Raw genomic sequence first — 13391 nt, 5'->3', positions numbered from 1 at the left:
AAGTTCCAGACTTTCTTACATTTTCATATCTTTTTCTGAGCCCTAAAAACTGTTCCAACCTCTGCATTTTACTCAGTTCCAACATTGCTTCCACACTTTTGGAGATCTTTACAGCAGCACTCCATTACTCAGTATAAATTTACTACATTAGTCATTTCTCACACTACTAACAAAGACATATTCAAGGCTGGGTAATTATATAGAACAAAAAAGAGGTTTAATAGACTCACAGTTCCACATGGCTGGGGAGGCCTCAGAATCATGACAAAAGGCAAAAGAGGAGCAAGGACATGTCTTACATGGATGCAGGCAAGAGGGTATAAGCAGGGGAATTCCCTTTTATAAAACCATCAGAACTCATGAGACATTAATTTTCAGGAGAACAGCATGGAAAAAAATAGCACCCATGATTCAATTACATCCCACCAGATACCTCCCATAACACATGAGGGTGATTGCAATTCAAGGTGAGATCTGGGTAGGGAAACAGAGACAAACCATATCACCAGCCTTCATGTTTGTCTTCCCCTCTTGAATGTGAGACCGAAGGGGAAAGGACCATGATCTGTTTTGACTGAACCTCTGGCACCTAGAGCAATGTCATCCATATATGTTTGCTAAACGAATGACTAGATGCACTGCTTGAGGACTCTAACAAAATGTAAACTTAGCTAGATAATCTGCACATAATCATCCTTGATTATTTTTCTAACCTTAAACATTTGTATTAATTATAGTAATGTCACTCATTATTTGCTTGCCATTTGCCAGGCTATGTTCCATGCATTTTCCACATTTTCTCTCACTTAATGCTCAAAACTGTGTAAGTACATACTATTAGCAAAATTATTTCACAGACAGAGGAACAATTGCATAGGGAAGTTCAATATCTTGCCAAGGAAGGGAAGTTTAAAATGCTAAGTTCAACATTCTGAGTCCACAGCCTATGCCCTGGGCCTCTATGATCCAATTTCCCTCAAAAATAAACCCTCCCGGATGGGTGGATGGCTCATGCCTGTAATCCTAGCTCTTTGGGAGACCAAGGTGGGCACAGTGCTTGAGCCCAGGAGCTGAAGACAAGCTTAGGAAACACAGGGAAACTCTGTCTCTACAAGAGATACAAATATTAGCTGGCCATGGTGGCATGTGCCAGTAATTGCAGCTACTCTGGAGGCTGATTTGGAAGAATCATCTGAGTCTGGGAAGTGGAAGCTGCAGTGAGCCAAGGTTGAGAAACTACATTCTGGCCTGCACGACAGAATGATACCCTGTATCAGAAAAGAAAAGAAAAGAAAGAAAAGAAAAGAAAAGAAAAGAAAAAAGCAATGTGAAAAGAACCTTAAATAAGAAAAGCTTTAATTCTGGTGAAAAATGTTTCCATTTCCCTTAAAGCAAAAATGTTTCACAGGGACATACACGACCCACAACTTTCCCAAGAGCTGTGAGGTGGGGTCAGGGGAACAGGGGTTCACATACTCCAAAGGTTGTGTTACTTTACTCTGTCAAGCTTTCTAATGATTGAGAAACTCTTCCTTGTGTGAATTTAACTGTACACATACTTTTTCAATCCTGTCTTATTCTCCAAGCCCCATTCCCCTCCTACCCTGATCTATCCAAGGGCTGGTGAGGAAAATTTCCCATGGATACACTACCTGATGTAGGCTACAGTTCTGATTCTTTAATGGAAAGAAAAGTAAAGACATGCATATGCATGTGCAGTGAGTGTTTCCCAATACGTGTATAGGCTCTGCCAAAAAGGAAGACGAAGCATACTTTCAGTTTCAGCCACACAAGAAGGGAGGAGAGAAAAGCCATGGCTGGTGAGTCTTTTACTTTTCCAACAACAGGTTGCTGGGAAGAAAGAGTTGTGGAAAGAGCTGGTTCTTCTGGAAACCATAATTCGTATCTGTGGAAGTTTACTTGAGCAGAAGTGAGGAAAAGAGGGGAGAGGGAGGAGAGGGAGGAGAGAAGGAACTAGAAGATTCTTGCAGCCTTTAGAAAGGAAAGGCAAGCCCAGAAAGGTACTGAGGCTTTAGGGGCAGCCTGCTGTCATTTTACAATCTAAATTAAACTCTTACTTACGTGTTGAAAGTCTGACAGAGGGTACAGAAATGGCACAGGAGGAGTACTAGCAGCAGTGGTTCCTAAATGAAATGGGCTATTTCTGCTTCATTACTTTATTATTCAGAGTTAAATAAACCAGGGACATAAGAGGATGATCTTCACTTTCCAGGGACTAATGTAAATGATAAACTCAGTCTTCAGGCCACTCCATGCACATGTATGGAGACTACTGAGGGAAACAAGTAGGACAGCGATACAGTAAGAAGATGGATTACCCAACTGTGAGGAGGGGGACATTTCACTGATGAAATCTAAATGAGGTCACTTTCTGTTGATTACATGAGAGGAATATGAGGCTGTTTTCGTGGAGTGAGAAATCTTTGTGCTCCAAACAGACAAGGTCCTGAAGGAGAAGAGAAAGCTGTTTATCCATTCCACGGGTGAAGGAACAATAAATGGCTTACTGGATGAATTATTACAGACAAGCGTGCTGAACCAGGAAGAGATGGAGAAAGTAAAACGTGAAAATGCTACAGTTATGGATAAGGCCCGAGCTGTGATTGACTCTGTTATTCACAAAGGGGCACAGGCATCCCAAATTTTCATTACATACATTTGTGAAGAAGACAGGTACCTGGCAGGGACACTGGGACTTTCAGCAGGTAAGGGTCAGTGACTCACACTCAAGTTTGCCTAGGGCCTGTCTTCATGCCTAACATTTAATTTCTTTACTAGTCCTGTTAATTTGAAGAAAACTTTCTTATCTCTGGCTTCAGGGCCATATTCCTGTAGCAGGGTCCCTATTGCATATGCTTTGACTCTCCTTTGATTCTTTTCCTTCATCCTCAGTGGCCTTCTTCTGATTAAAGTTCATTTCCTGTTCTGAGTATGTGGTAGCTCCTTTGCTGAAGCTCATGAGAACCATCTGAAAAGCTTCACACTATGTGTTCCAGTGTTCCTGGCAAGGCAAAATATTTACTTGTGGACTTACTTTTATTGAGTGCAAGGGGTCCGTAGGCACCTATGTAGTTGTAAAGCCACATGAAGCTTTAAGGTTTATAATCAAATACTTTTTATAACTTTTCCCTAAAATTTTACCCTCCCAAAAGAAAAAAAAATATATTTCAGTGATGGTGATACACAAGGAGAACACATTGGACGTATAGAAAAGTAAAGATTTCTAGTGGCCTCATTCCTCCAGTTGCCTGCTTGTATTTTCTTTGAGTAAGATCACCTGGTTGCCTGGTACCAGGGGGTGAATCATGCTGTGAGGCCTGGAAATCCGCCACTTGCAACCCTCCTCAAGCCCAGTACAGGGCTCGGGAACTGATCTGGCCAAATCTCATGACCACTTGGACCTACCTCGTGGTGAGGATGAGTTCTGGTGAATTCCCAGTCACTCATCTCTGTGGCACTTCCTAAAGCCACTTCAGAGGGAGATGTTCTTCGAAAGCAAAAGCCTTTTGTTCTAAGGGTTAGGGAAAGGTTATGCCTGTCTAAGTAGACATTGCAGATGTTTCTGTTTTCATCTATATGTAATAAACACGTATTTTTCTATCAATGCCTCTTTCATTTTCTACCTCCCACCACTCTCTAAATTAAAGAACATCTTAAACACTATTTAATGTCAGTCAGTCAGTGTTATGGGAGAAATTTTTAGTGGGGAGTGTTTTACAGATTGGGGTATAGTTTTCCAGAGACGATAAGTGACTAATTCAATATCCTTTATCTTTTCATAGATCAAACATCTGGAAATTCCCTTAATATGCAAGACTATCAAGGAGTACTTTCTTCCTTTCCAGGTAATGCTGTTTTTAAAGGAAGAGCATTCTTTGACCCCCATCTTCCTTGACATTAATTTTGTAGGATGAACCATGGGTAAATGGGATATTGGGAATTCTCATAGATAGGTCATATCATTTTCTTTTTGTAATCTTCTCTGCTTTTGTAGAAACTGTTCCCAATGCTTCACTATCCTTGTTTATATTAAAAATTCTGAATCTGTGTCTCAAAACCTGATTACCCAAATAAGTACCAAACTTCATTATTTAAGCCTACTGAAATATTCACTCCCATCTCCCAGAGACACCTTATTCTAAACTTTCCCAGAGCTAAACATGCCGTACTTCCACACCCTGCTTCTCTTCCGGCTTTGCGTAACTTGGTTATCGGTGCCACCATCACCAGTTGTTCAAAGCAGGAACTTGAAACTCATATGGGACCCTTTCTTCTCATGCAACTCTAATATTCAACCCATGGCCAAGTTTTATGCAGGCTTTTCTCAAATTTGGAACTGTCTCTCTATTTCTACTTCTGTTATTTTGTTAAAGAACTGCTATTCCCATAGTGCACTCTAAAAATAAAAGGAACTTACATTTGAAAGCAATTTAGAGGCTAGGAATGCAAATTATTTATCAAGTTCAGATATTACTCTACTGAATTTATTAAGGTAGGATATCATGAATATTTTCTTAAACGTTTCACAGCATGGGATATTCAATGTATAAATAAATACTCTATTCTTGACTATGAAAAAATAGCTCAAATAACCTAACTACTTACATTTAGTTTTTTCTATTATTTTCACACTTCTTTATGAAGGAACCCAACATTTTATCCAACAAAGATTATTCTATAATTTTCTCCAGTATATCTATTCTAATTAGTTCTTTTCCACATCAACACATTTCATGCTGCCTTTGTTTATCTAACTGATTGTATAATCGTTTTTCAAATTTGTTTTTAGAATTAAATATTATTTTTTGCCTTAATAGTTTCTAAAAGATCCTCCACATATCTAGAAAACTTGTTTCTATTTTAAAACAAAGGTTACATTAATTTCTTTAACAAGGACATCACATTGTTAAAGGGTTGTGTTGGGTTGTGTGGAACCTGTGATGAAATAAAAGCCTCAAGGATTTTCTCACATAAACTCTGTGAAAACATTTCCTCATGTGTCTGTGCAACGAATGTTTAGTGCTATGAATCCATCTAATGTGTACCTTGATTTTAACATTTATCATTGTATCTTCATTCTAGTTCATATATTCAATATTAATGTCATTTCATATGTATACATAGAAGGAAGAGATCCTGAAGGACAGAATAAAGATTCATTAAAAAATATTCCTTGTGCTTACTACCATGTATATTAAGTAAATAAATAAAAATATAAACATATTCTAAAAAATATTTTAGTAGATTTAATTAAGACCTGCTCCCACTAAATTTTATCTTAGGGTTTGAATATTTTGAAAGAAGTTTATATTCTAACTATTTTATCTCACACATTGTTTTCTGAGTGTTTTATCAGGCACAGACTTGAAATTTTCCCTTTCTATGTTAGTATCTAAAATGTTTGTAGAAAGGCTGATCCTGAAATATGAAAGAAGATACTTGTAATGCATACCCGGAAATCTCTGGCTTGAAATGTGCTCCATTAGGAGCAAACTCACTCAGCTGTGTTAATGATGTAGCTCAGGATTGTCCTCCTCAGAGTGCATTTCCTCTTCTGTTGATTTCATCCGTAGGTGAGGCTGTAAGATACACAAAGCAGAACAAACAGGGATGCCACTGTTCATGATGTTCTTTGTCTCTTGCAGCTTCTCAGGCAATGCAGGACAACCCAGCTATGCCCACATCCTCAGGCTCAAAAGGGAATGTCAAGCTTTGCTCCCAAGAAGAAGCTCAAAGGATATGGAAAGAAAAGCCGGCAGAGGTGCCATGCTCAGAACACAAGGATAGAGTGGGGTGACAGATACACTTGAGGCAGTTCTGAAATGCAGTGGCTTATTCTTAGAGACAACTTCATTGAGCAGTTCTGGCAGTTCTGCCATCAGCGATGGTAGCTATTGAATGCTTTTTATGAGTGGGCATTATTCTAAGCATTTTGCACATGATAATACATAATCTTTTACCTTAAACATAACCCGTTTTAGAGATCAAGAAGCTAAGACATGGTATTGTTAAATATTTTTCTCAAAGAAAAACAATCAGAAATTGGAACAATCAGCTTTAGAATTCAGTATTTTTGCTTCAAAGCTCGTGCATCTTTCAAAATCCTACCTATCAAGAACAATGAAGTCAGCAGCTCAGCTGCCATGCGGTCATTTGCAATGTTCATGCATACTCCTGAAGCGGTATTCAATTCTGTTCCCCCTTTTCAATGTATGGTTCGTGGGGTTTGGTATTTTGATAGGACTAAGGAAAGGGAAGCTGTCATAAACCAACAATGGAAATATTTAATTGGAGAGAACAAGGCTGTTCATTCAAATTACATTTCCTACAGATTTATCCAATAATGGTCAAGTCAGGCCGCACACGTCTTGCTCTCATTATCTGCAATGAAGAATTTGACACTCTTTCTAGAAGAACTGGAGCTGAGGTTGACATCACAGGCATGACAATGCTGCTACAAAATCTGGGGTACAGCGTAGATGTGAAAAAAAATCTCACAGCTTCGGTAAGTTCTATTATACAACAGAAACAATGGTCATGCCCTTCATATAACGAAATAATATTAGAAAGCTTGGATATAAGACCAAGAAATGTAATCTCTTGATAATCTAAAATACAAACTTGCCTTGAGAGAGTGCTGGATACTACATGGTCCCTTGTAACATAAAAGTCATTCAGCACAAGCCTGGTATAACTGAATTGGGAAATGTTTTATTGACTCAGTAATGCTACTGTCTCTCTACAAGATAACTCCTTGGATGACTTCCTATAACACTTTCCTTCACCTTTCTTGAAATTAAGACTATTTTTTTTGGCACCCCATTGTTTGTCATGGAATCCCTTAAGAAACTTCTTAAGTATTTATTTATTGACTTTCCAAGGTACCATGATAGTTAATTACAGAGTTGAAAATCAGTAATATGGTCTCTTTCAGGAAATGACTACGGAGCTGGTGGCATTTGCACACCGCCCAGAGCACAAGACCTCTGACAGCACGTTCCTGGTGTTCATGTCTCATGGTATTCAGGAAGGCATATGTGGGAAGAAATACTCTGAGCAAGTCCCAGATGTATTACAACTCAATGCAATCTTTACAACGTTGAATACCAGGAACTGCCCAAGTTTGAAGGACAAACCGAAGGTGATCATCATCCAGGCCTGCCGTGGTGGTGAGTGCTGATGCCTTTGAGAACACCAGACATTTCGAATACTATGTTACTCCGTATGCATCCAGGAATTTTTGGTTTCTTTTTGTTTGTCTTTTAATGTCAAATAACACGTACTGTCAGTATTCCAGATTGCAGCTTCTGTGAATTGGATGGCTGGTCGGTAGATATTTGTTCTATATTCAAGCTTGAGACTTTGATGTTTGGAAATTTTTACAATTTGTTCGATGGTTAGAAAAGATAAATATTGTTGAAAAGATTGTAACTGAAATGTATGTGTGTATTTGCATGTGAATTAATGATGGAGCGAACACATTAATAAATATCATTGAACAGAGGCTAGGAGGAAATCAGCCATTGATAGGTAGTAACAAATCAAATTGTGTCTTTCCAGAGAACCATGGTGTGGTGTGGTTAAAAGATTCAGCAGGAGTTTCTGGAAACATATCTTTACCAACTACAGAAGAGTTTGAGGATGATGCTATTAAGAAAGCCCACATAGAGAAGGATTTTATTGCTTTCTGCTCTTCCACACCAGGTACAGGTTTCTACACAGGACATCTTTGTTGGGGCTATCAATACAAAAAGTGACAGTCACCCACTAGAGGTGATGATTAGCAACTCAAGACCAACTCAAGCTTTGTTCCACGTTATACACACAATTCCCTTTATCCAAGAGATCAATTTTACATGTCTATTTAATGCATTACTAATTAGAGAATTCATCTATGTTTCAAAATATTTTTGGCAATTTGAGCGATAACAGAGAATTAAATGGAAGACAGTATGTGCTGTAGTACATTAGAATCTGCCTCTGCATAGAAAATTCCACCATGTTGAGGTCATTCATTCATCCAATTTGCCCAGACATCAAATACTTATAGGAGAAGAGTAGTAGCAAGGTTCTGAAAAGTAGAAGAACAAGCAAGGCACTTTAGGACTCTAAATTTAAGTGGGTTTTACCTGGAAGCATGAAGCATATAAGACAGAATATATTTGAATGTTTCTAAATGTATGCTTTGGAGTAAGAATCTTGCTATTATTGACTGACCCAGACATTTAGTACTTTGTAAAACAACTCCACTAGTTCCTCCTTGGGATTTCCTTGAATTGCTCACTAATATGTGAATATAAATATTATTTTTCTAAGGATTTAATAAATTAATATGTTTGGAATATTGGGAATGACATAAAATAAAGCACACATTAAAGAACTGCTATTATTTAAAATGTATTTATTTGATAACTTAATTCAGTTACTTTTCTAAGTGAGGTTTAGATAAAAATTATTTAAATCCTTTCATTCACCATGTTTGACAGTTTCCTGAGAGGACTCGCATTCACTTGGTCACCTCTGGCCCAAAGGCCCTGCCTCTGCTCAAATAGTTAAGTTTTCTAAAATATTTTCTAAAATGAGATATCTTCTTTCAGAAGAAGCTTGGTTCTATATTGTGCTGAACATGCCCTGATGTAGAACTCAATAATTTTTTCCCAATGATCAGAAGCAATGACAGCACCTAAAAACACCATACATTTTCAGCCTGAGTACATATAGTAGAGTTTAACATTAGACAGAACTGTTACTTAGTATCTTTTGATCCCAGCCTTCCACATGACATTCACCGCTCTCTAAGTAGCTCTTTGTAGGCCCCCGGTTTCTCATCATCAATCTGGCTGATTTATGTGTCTTTCTTTTCTTTCACTTTCCTTACTCCTCCCTTCCAGATGACTATCAGAAACTCCAATTTAGTTATCTATAACTTCCATGTTAAACCTATCTCCACATTCTGCTGTGCCAATCCCAACCACATCATAGTGATCTCCTGAAGAAAAATAATTATCTACTTCCTTAATTTCACAAAACATTTGCAGAGACATCTGTCTCCACCATATCTTTCACTTACTTCCTTTTACTAGAACAAGTCTCAGTTAAAGCCTTCATTTAGCTGAGATAGCTGTGTTTCTAAATAGAATTTTATTATCAATATATACTTTATGACCATTATAACTGGCTAAAATGTGTCATTAAAGAATGTGTCTGGGCTGGGCGCGGTGGCTCAAGCCTGTAATCCCAGCACTTTGGGAGGCCGAGACGGGCGGATCACGAAGTCAGGAGTTCGAGACCATCCTGGCTAACACGGTGAAACCCTGTCTCTACTAAAAAAAAATACAAAAAAAGCTAGCCGGCCGAGGTGGCTGGCGCCTGTAGTCCCAGCTACTTGGGAGGCTGAGGCAGGAGAATGGCGTAAACCCGGGAGGCGGAGCTTGCAGTGAGCTGAGATCCGGCCACTGCACTCCAGCCCGGGCGACAGAGCGAGACTCCGTCTCAAAAAAAAAAAAAAAAGAATGTGTCTGTCATTATATACAGAGTTATTGCTGCTGCTTTTCTCTTATGCCTTCCTTTGTATAATTTTATGCCTTCATTACTTCTGTGTCTACTATGTAGTAAATTAATATTGCTTTTCTTTAATATTTCTCTTCTTCATAAGAACTTTTCCCCCCAAAATAATACACTAATTTCCTTATCTACTCCTTCCAGATTTCTACTTTTGTTCTGTTTTATGATTTTTATAGTTAACTTTTTGTGTGTAAATATCTTACTGTCAATGTTATTTAATTTTGATTAATTTTTTATGAAGTATATAAATTGAGAATTTGTTAATATTATTACCTGTAGACTGAGTATTGCATATCCTGGGTTATCTCAAACACTTGTGTGACCTCAGATACCACTTGTGTATGGAATTATTACCATCCCCTGTACAGCTGAGTCTATTAAATATCAGAATGCATAATTAACTTAAATCACAGTCAGTAATACCACTTTGGAAATGTACATTTAGATATTTTGTTTCCAAATCCCAATCACTCCCCTCTATTTTTCCCATTCTGCCTTTTCCTTATTTGCTACTAAATTTATGATTTCAAACATCACTCAGCTGGAGTAGAAATATTAGGGTTTCTTCTCTTTCTTCAGGCAAGAGCTAGTCTTGAGATTTGAAATGTGCTTTATCAACAGATAATGTTTCTTGGAGACATCCCACAAAGGGCTCTGTTTTTATTATAAGACTCATTGAACATATACAAGAATATGCTTGTTCCTGTGATGTGGAGGAAATTTTCCGCAAGGTAGGACTCTAGAGGATGCTATTTTCACTCTACTTCCCTGAATGCTTGACTATTGCAATTGGAAGCATAGAAAGCAGATCCAGACATGTTTATCTTCCAATAATACCCTTTTTTTCCAAAAGAGTTTTGGAGTTCTTTGGAGAGTGGACAAACCTGGGAGCCAGATCCAACCTGTAATGACCCACGGCCTTGAGAAAACAATCATTTAGTTTCACCCTCTCCTGCGCTTCAGAGACAAATGAATGGACTCTAATTACCTGTGTCTCTCATGGTTATTAGATCCAGCAGCAGATTTAAAATGCCCTGAGGAGGGTCCTTCAATGCTTACATACATATATGGCTATACTTGTTGCAGATGGAAGTACTTTTTGTTTTTGTCACTTATTTTGCTATATTTGTTGTAGTTCTTTGGCACAACTCAAGAAGCTCTTGAAAAAAAGAAACTCAGCAAACAAACAAACAAACAAACAAAAACGTGCTACAGACTTTTCTTACTCTTTTAGGTTCGACTTTCATTTGAGCAGCCAGGTGGTAGAGTGCAGATGCCCACCACTGAAAGAGTGACTTTGACAAGATGTTTCTACCTCTTCCCAGGACATTAAAATAAGGAAACTGTATGAATGTCTGTGGGCAGGTACATGTGTATGGTCGGGAGTGTGGGAAGGCTGAGGAAAGGGTACTGACAGTCCATTTTAGTCAAGAACTCTAGGTCTACAGGCTCAGAATCCTTAATCCAAAAATTTGAATTTTGAAATGCTCTAAAATCCAACACTGTGTGAGCGCCTGCATGATATTCAAAGGAAATGTTTACTGAAACATTTCAAATTATAGGTTTTTGGATTAGGGATGCTAAACCAGTAAGTATACTGCTGAATTCCAATATACAAAAATATCTGAAATTTGAAATACTTCTGGTAGCATGCATTTCGGATAAGGGATAATCAAACCATAATATGATATATAGAAAATACTGAAGTAATGCCTTTCTTCTGGTCAGTGCAGAGCACGTTCCTCTTCTCCCAAAGTTTTTCATTTAGACCCCTTCTGAGATTCAGCTGACTTTGGTCCACAAGTGGCTGTAAGACTATGAACCCTCACTTTTAGATGTTTCTCTCCTTCACCTCAGCAGGGTATATTTAAGGCATGTGGTCTTTCCTTTTAAAATTGTGTATGTTCCCATTGGTGGTATAACTTTATAACTTGCATGTCTTTAACAGAATGCTTTCCTATGTTTATTTATTTATTTATTTTTTGTTTCTTTTTCTCATAGGAAGTGAAGAGATCCTTCTGTAAAGGTTTTTGGAATTATGTCTGCTGAATAATAAACTTTTTTTGAGCTAATAAATCTGTTAGAAAAATGAAAACTTGTCCTCAGTTTTCTCCCACACTGAAGAAACAGGGATTGGAACTTAGAGCGACTAAGGAATTTGGAGTGTTCGACTTAATCTGTCAGACCCGAACTGGCTATTGGCACCTTTCTTTCCCAGAACTTGAAGTAAAATAAAATATAAAAATTTTAAAAAAGGAAAATCAGACTTACAAACATAGCAATGTTATTAATTACTTTCTTGAACAAAAATTTATTTTGTGCCATTTTTAAAAATAGTAAAATAATTTGCTGGGCTTTCTGCCTTGGGGATGCAATGTAAGTTACAGCAGGTGTCTGACTTCAAATAATTTAGAGTTCAGCAGGAGAGATGGGGGAAAACAGCTAGTTTTGACAGTGACAGTGTAGTGTGATAAGAAACTTTTCCCAAATCCCACAGTTTACTACTGACCAATCCATGAACAGAACTTGCATGTTTCTACCCTTTGCAAAAGTATTTAAGACAAAGAAATCAACACTAGACCCTCAGTAGTTCACAGACTCCTTGAAAAGGTAGGACAGCCATCCAAAATGAAGCACTTGGCAAATGGCTCATGACACCCTGAAGAAAATCTGTAGGATGCATGGTGTGCACAATGAAGTCCTGGTATGGTGCAGAGAAAATGAGTTTGGGGTGAAATCATTCACTCAGTGATGTTAAGATTTAGGGATGATTTGAAGAACTACCCCTCTACTCACAAATATGAATTTTTTCTAGTGTTAAACATATTAAATGAGAGTTAATTTCTGACTTTTTAAAAACCTTCATAGTTGAACACGTTACAGTCTCTCTCTCTCTCTCTCTCTCTTCTTTTTTGCCTTTTATTAACTGTTTTTCTGGGCATATTTCTTCTGTACTATCATGCATATTCTACTACAACCTGTGACTACACTGTGATCTGTCTTTGCTCAGAGAATATCAAAAAGCAGAAGTGAATTGTCACCCTCAGTAAAAATTAACCATTAAAGCAGTTTTAGTCAGTTGAAGAACAGCATTCCAGGAACTAGTTAAGAGGATTCCTTCAGAACTATCTCTAATTAAAGGGTAAGATGACAGGGAGATGGGGAGGAGAAGACTCCATCATGATTCCTCAGCACAGTTTAAGCAAGAAATACATGTATTGAGTAAACAATCCTTTCCTTATTTCTTTTTGTTGTTGTTGTTGATTTTGTTGAGTATCAGTTGGTTGTAGGTATGTGGCTTTATTTTGGGGTTCTCTATTGTGTTCCCTCGAGCTATGTGTCTGTATTTTGTACCAGTACCTTCCTGTTGTGGTTACTGCAGACTTCTAGCATAACTTGAAGTCCAGTAATGTGATACATCCATCTTTGTGAAAAGCAGTTTGGAGATTTACCAAAGAAGGAATAAAAGAACTATCATTTGTCCAAGCATCCCATTACTGACTGAATCCTCAAGGGAAAATATACTGTTCTATCACAAAGACATGCGCTTTCATGTTTGCCACAGCACTATTCACCATAGCCAAAATCATAGAATCAACCCAGGTGCCCATCAATGGTGAGCTGGATTTAAAAAATGTGGTACACACTTACTATGGAACATTACACAGCCATAAAAATTAAATCCTGCCCTTTGCAGCAACATGGATGCAACTGGAGGCCATTATTCTAAGCAAATTAATGCAGAAACAGGAAATCAAATATCATATAATCTCACTTGTAAGTTCTAGCTAAATACTGTGTACACA

The 13391-nt window shown here is 37.8% G+C and overlaps 1 protein-coding gene across 1 annotated transcript; it reads left to right on the top strand.

Annotated features, from left to right (window-relative positions):
• Positions 1-1681: 1681 nt before the first annotated feature.
• CASP1 (caspase 1) lies at positions 1682-11680 on the top strand. The gene is made up of 10 exons (XM_010367037.2): positions 1682-1820; positions 2460-2726; positions 3804-3866; positions 5667-5782; positions 6353-6526; positions 6956-7190; positions 7582-7725; positions 10207-10316; positions 10820-10950; positions 11587-11680. Exons 1-9 carry the CDS (start codon positions 1814-1816, stop codon positions 10916-10918), a joined length of 1215 nt encoding a protein of 404 aa, XP_010365339.2. The 5' UTR covers positions 1682-1813; the 3' UTR covers positions 10919-10950; positions 11587-11680.
• The last annotated feature ends 1711 nt before the right edge of the window (positions 11681-13391 follow it).

Source organism: Rhinopithecus roxellana, chromosome 15 (genome assembly GCF_007565055.1).
Source record: "Rhinopithecus roxellana isolate Shanxi Qingling chromosome 15, ASM756505v1, whole genome shotgun sequence".
Classification (NCBI taxonomy): domain Eukaryota; kingdom Metazoa; phylum Chordata; class Mammalia; order Primates; family Cercopithecidae; genus Rhinopithecus; species Rhinopithecus roxellana.
This window is presented reverse-complemented; position numbering and strand designations above follow the sequence as displayed.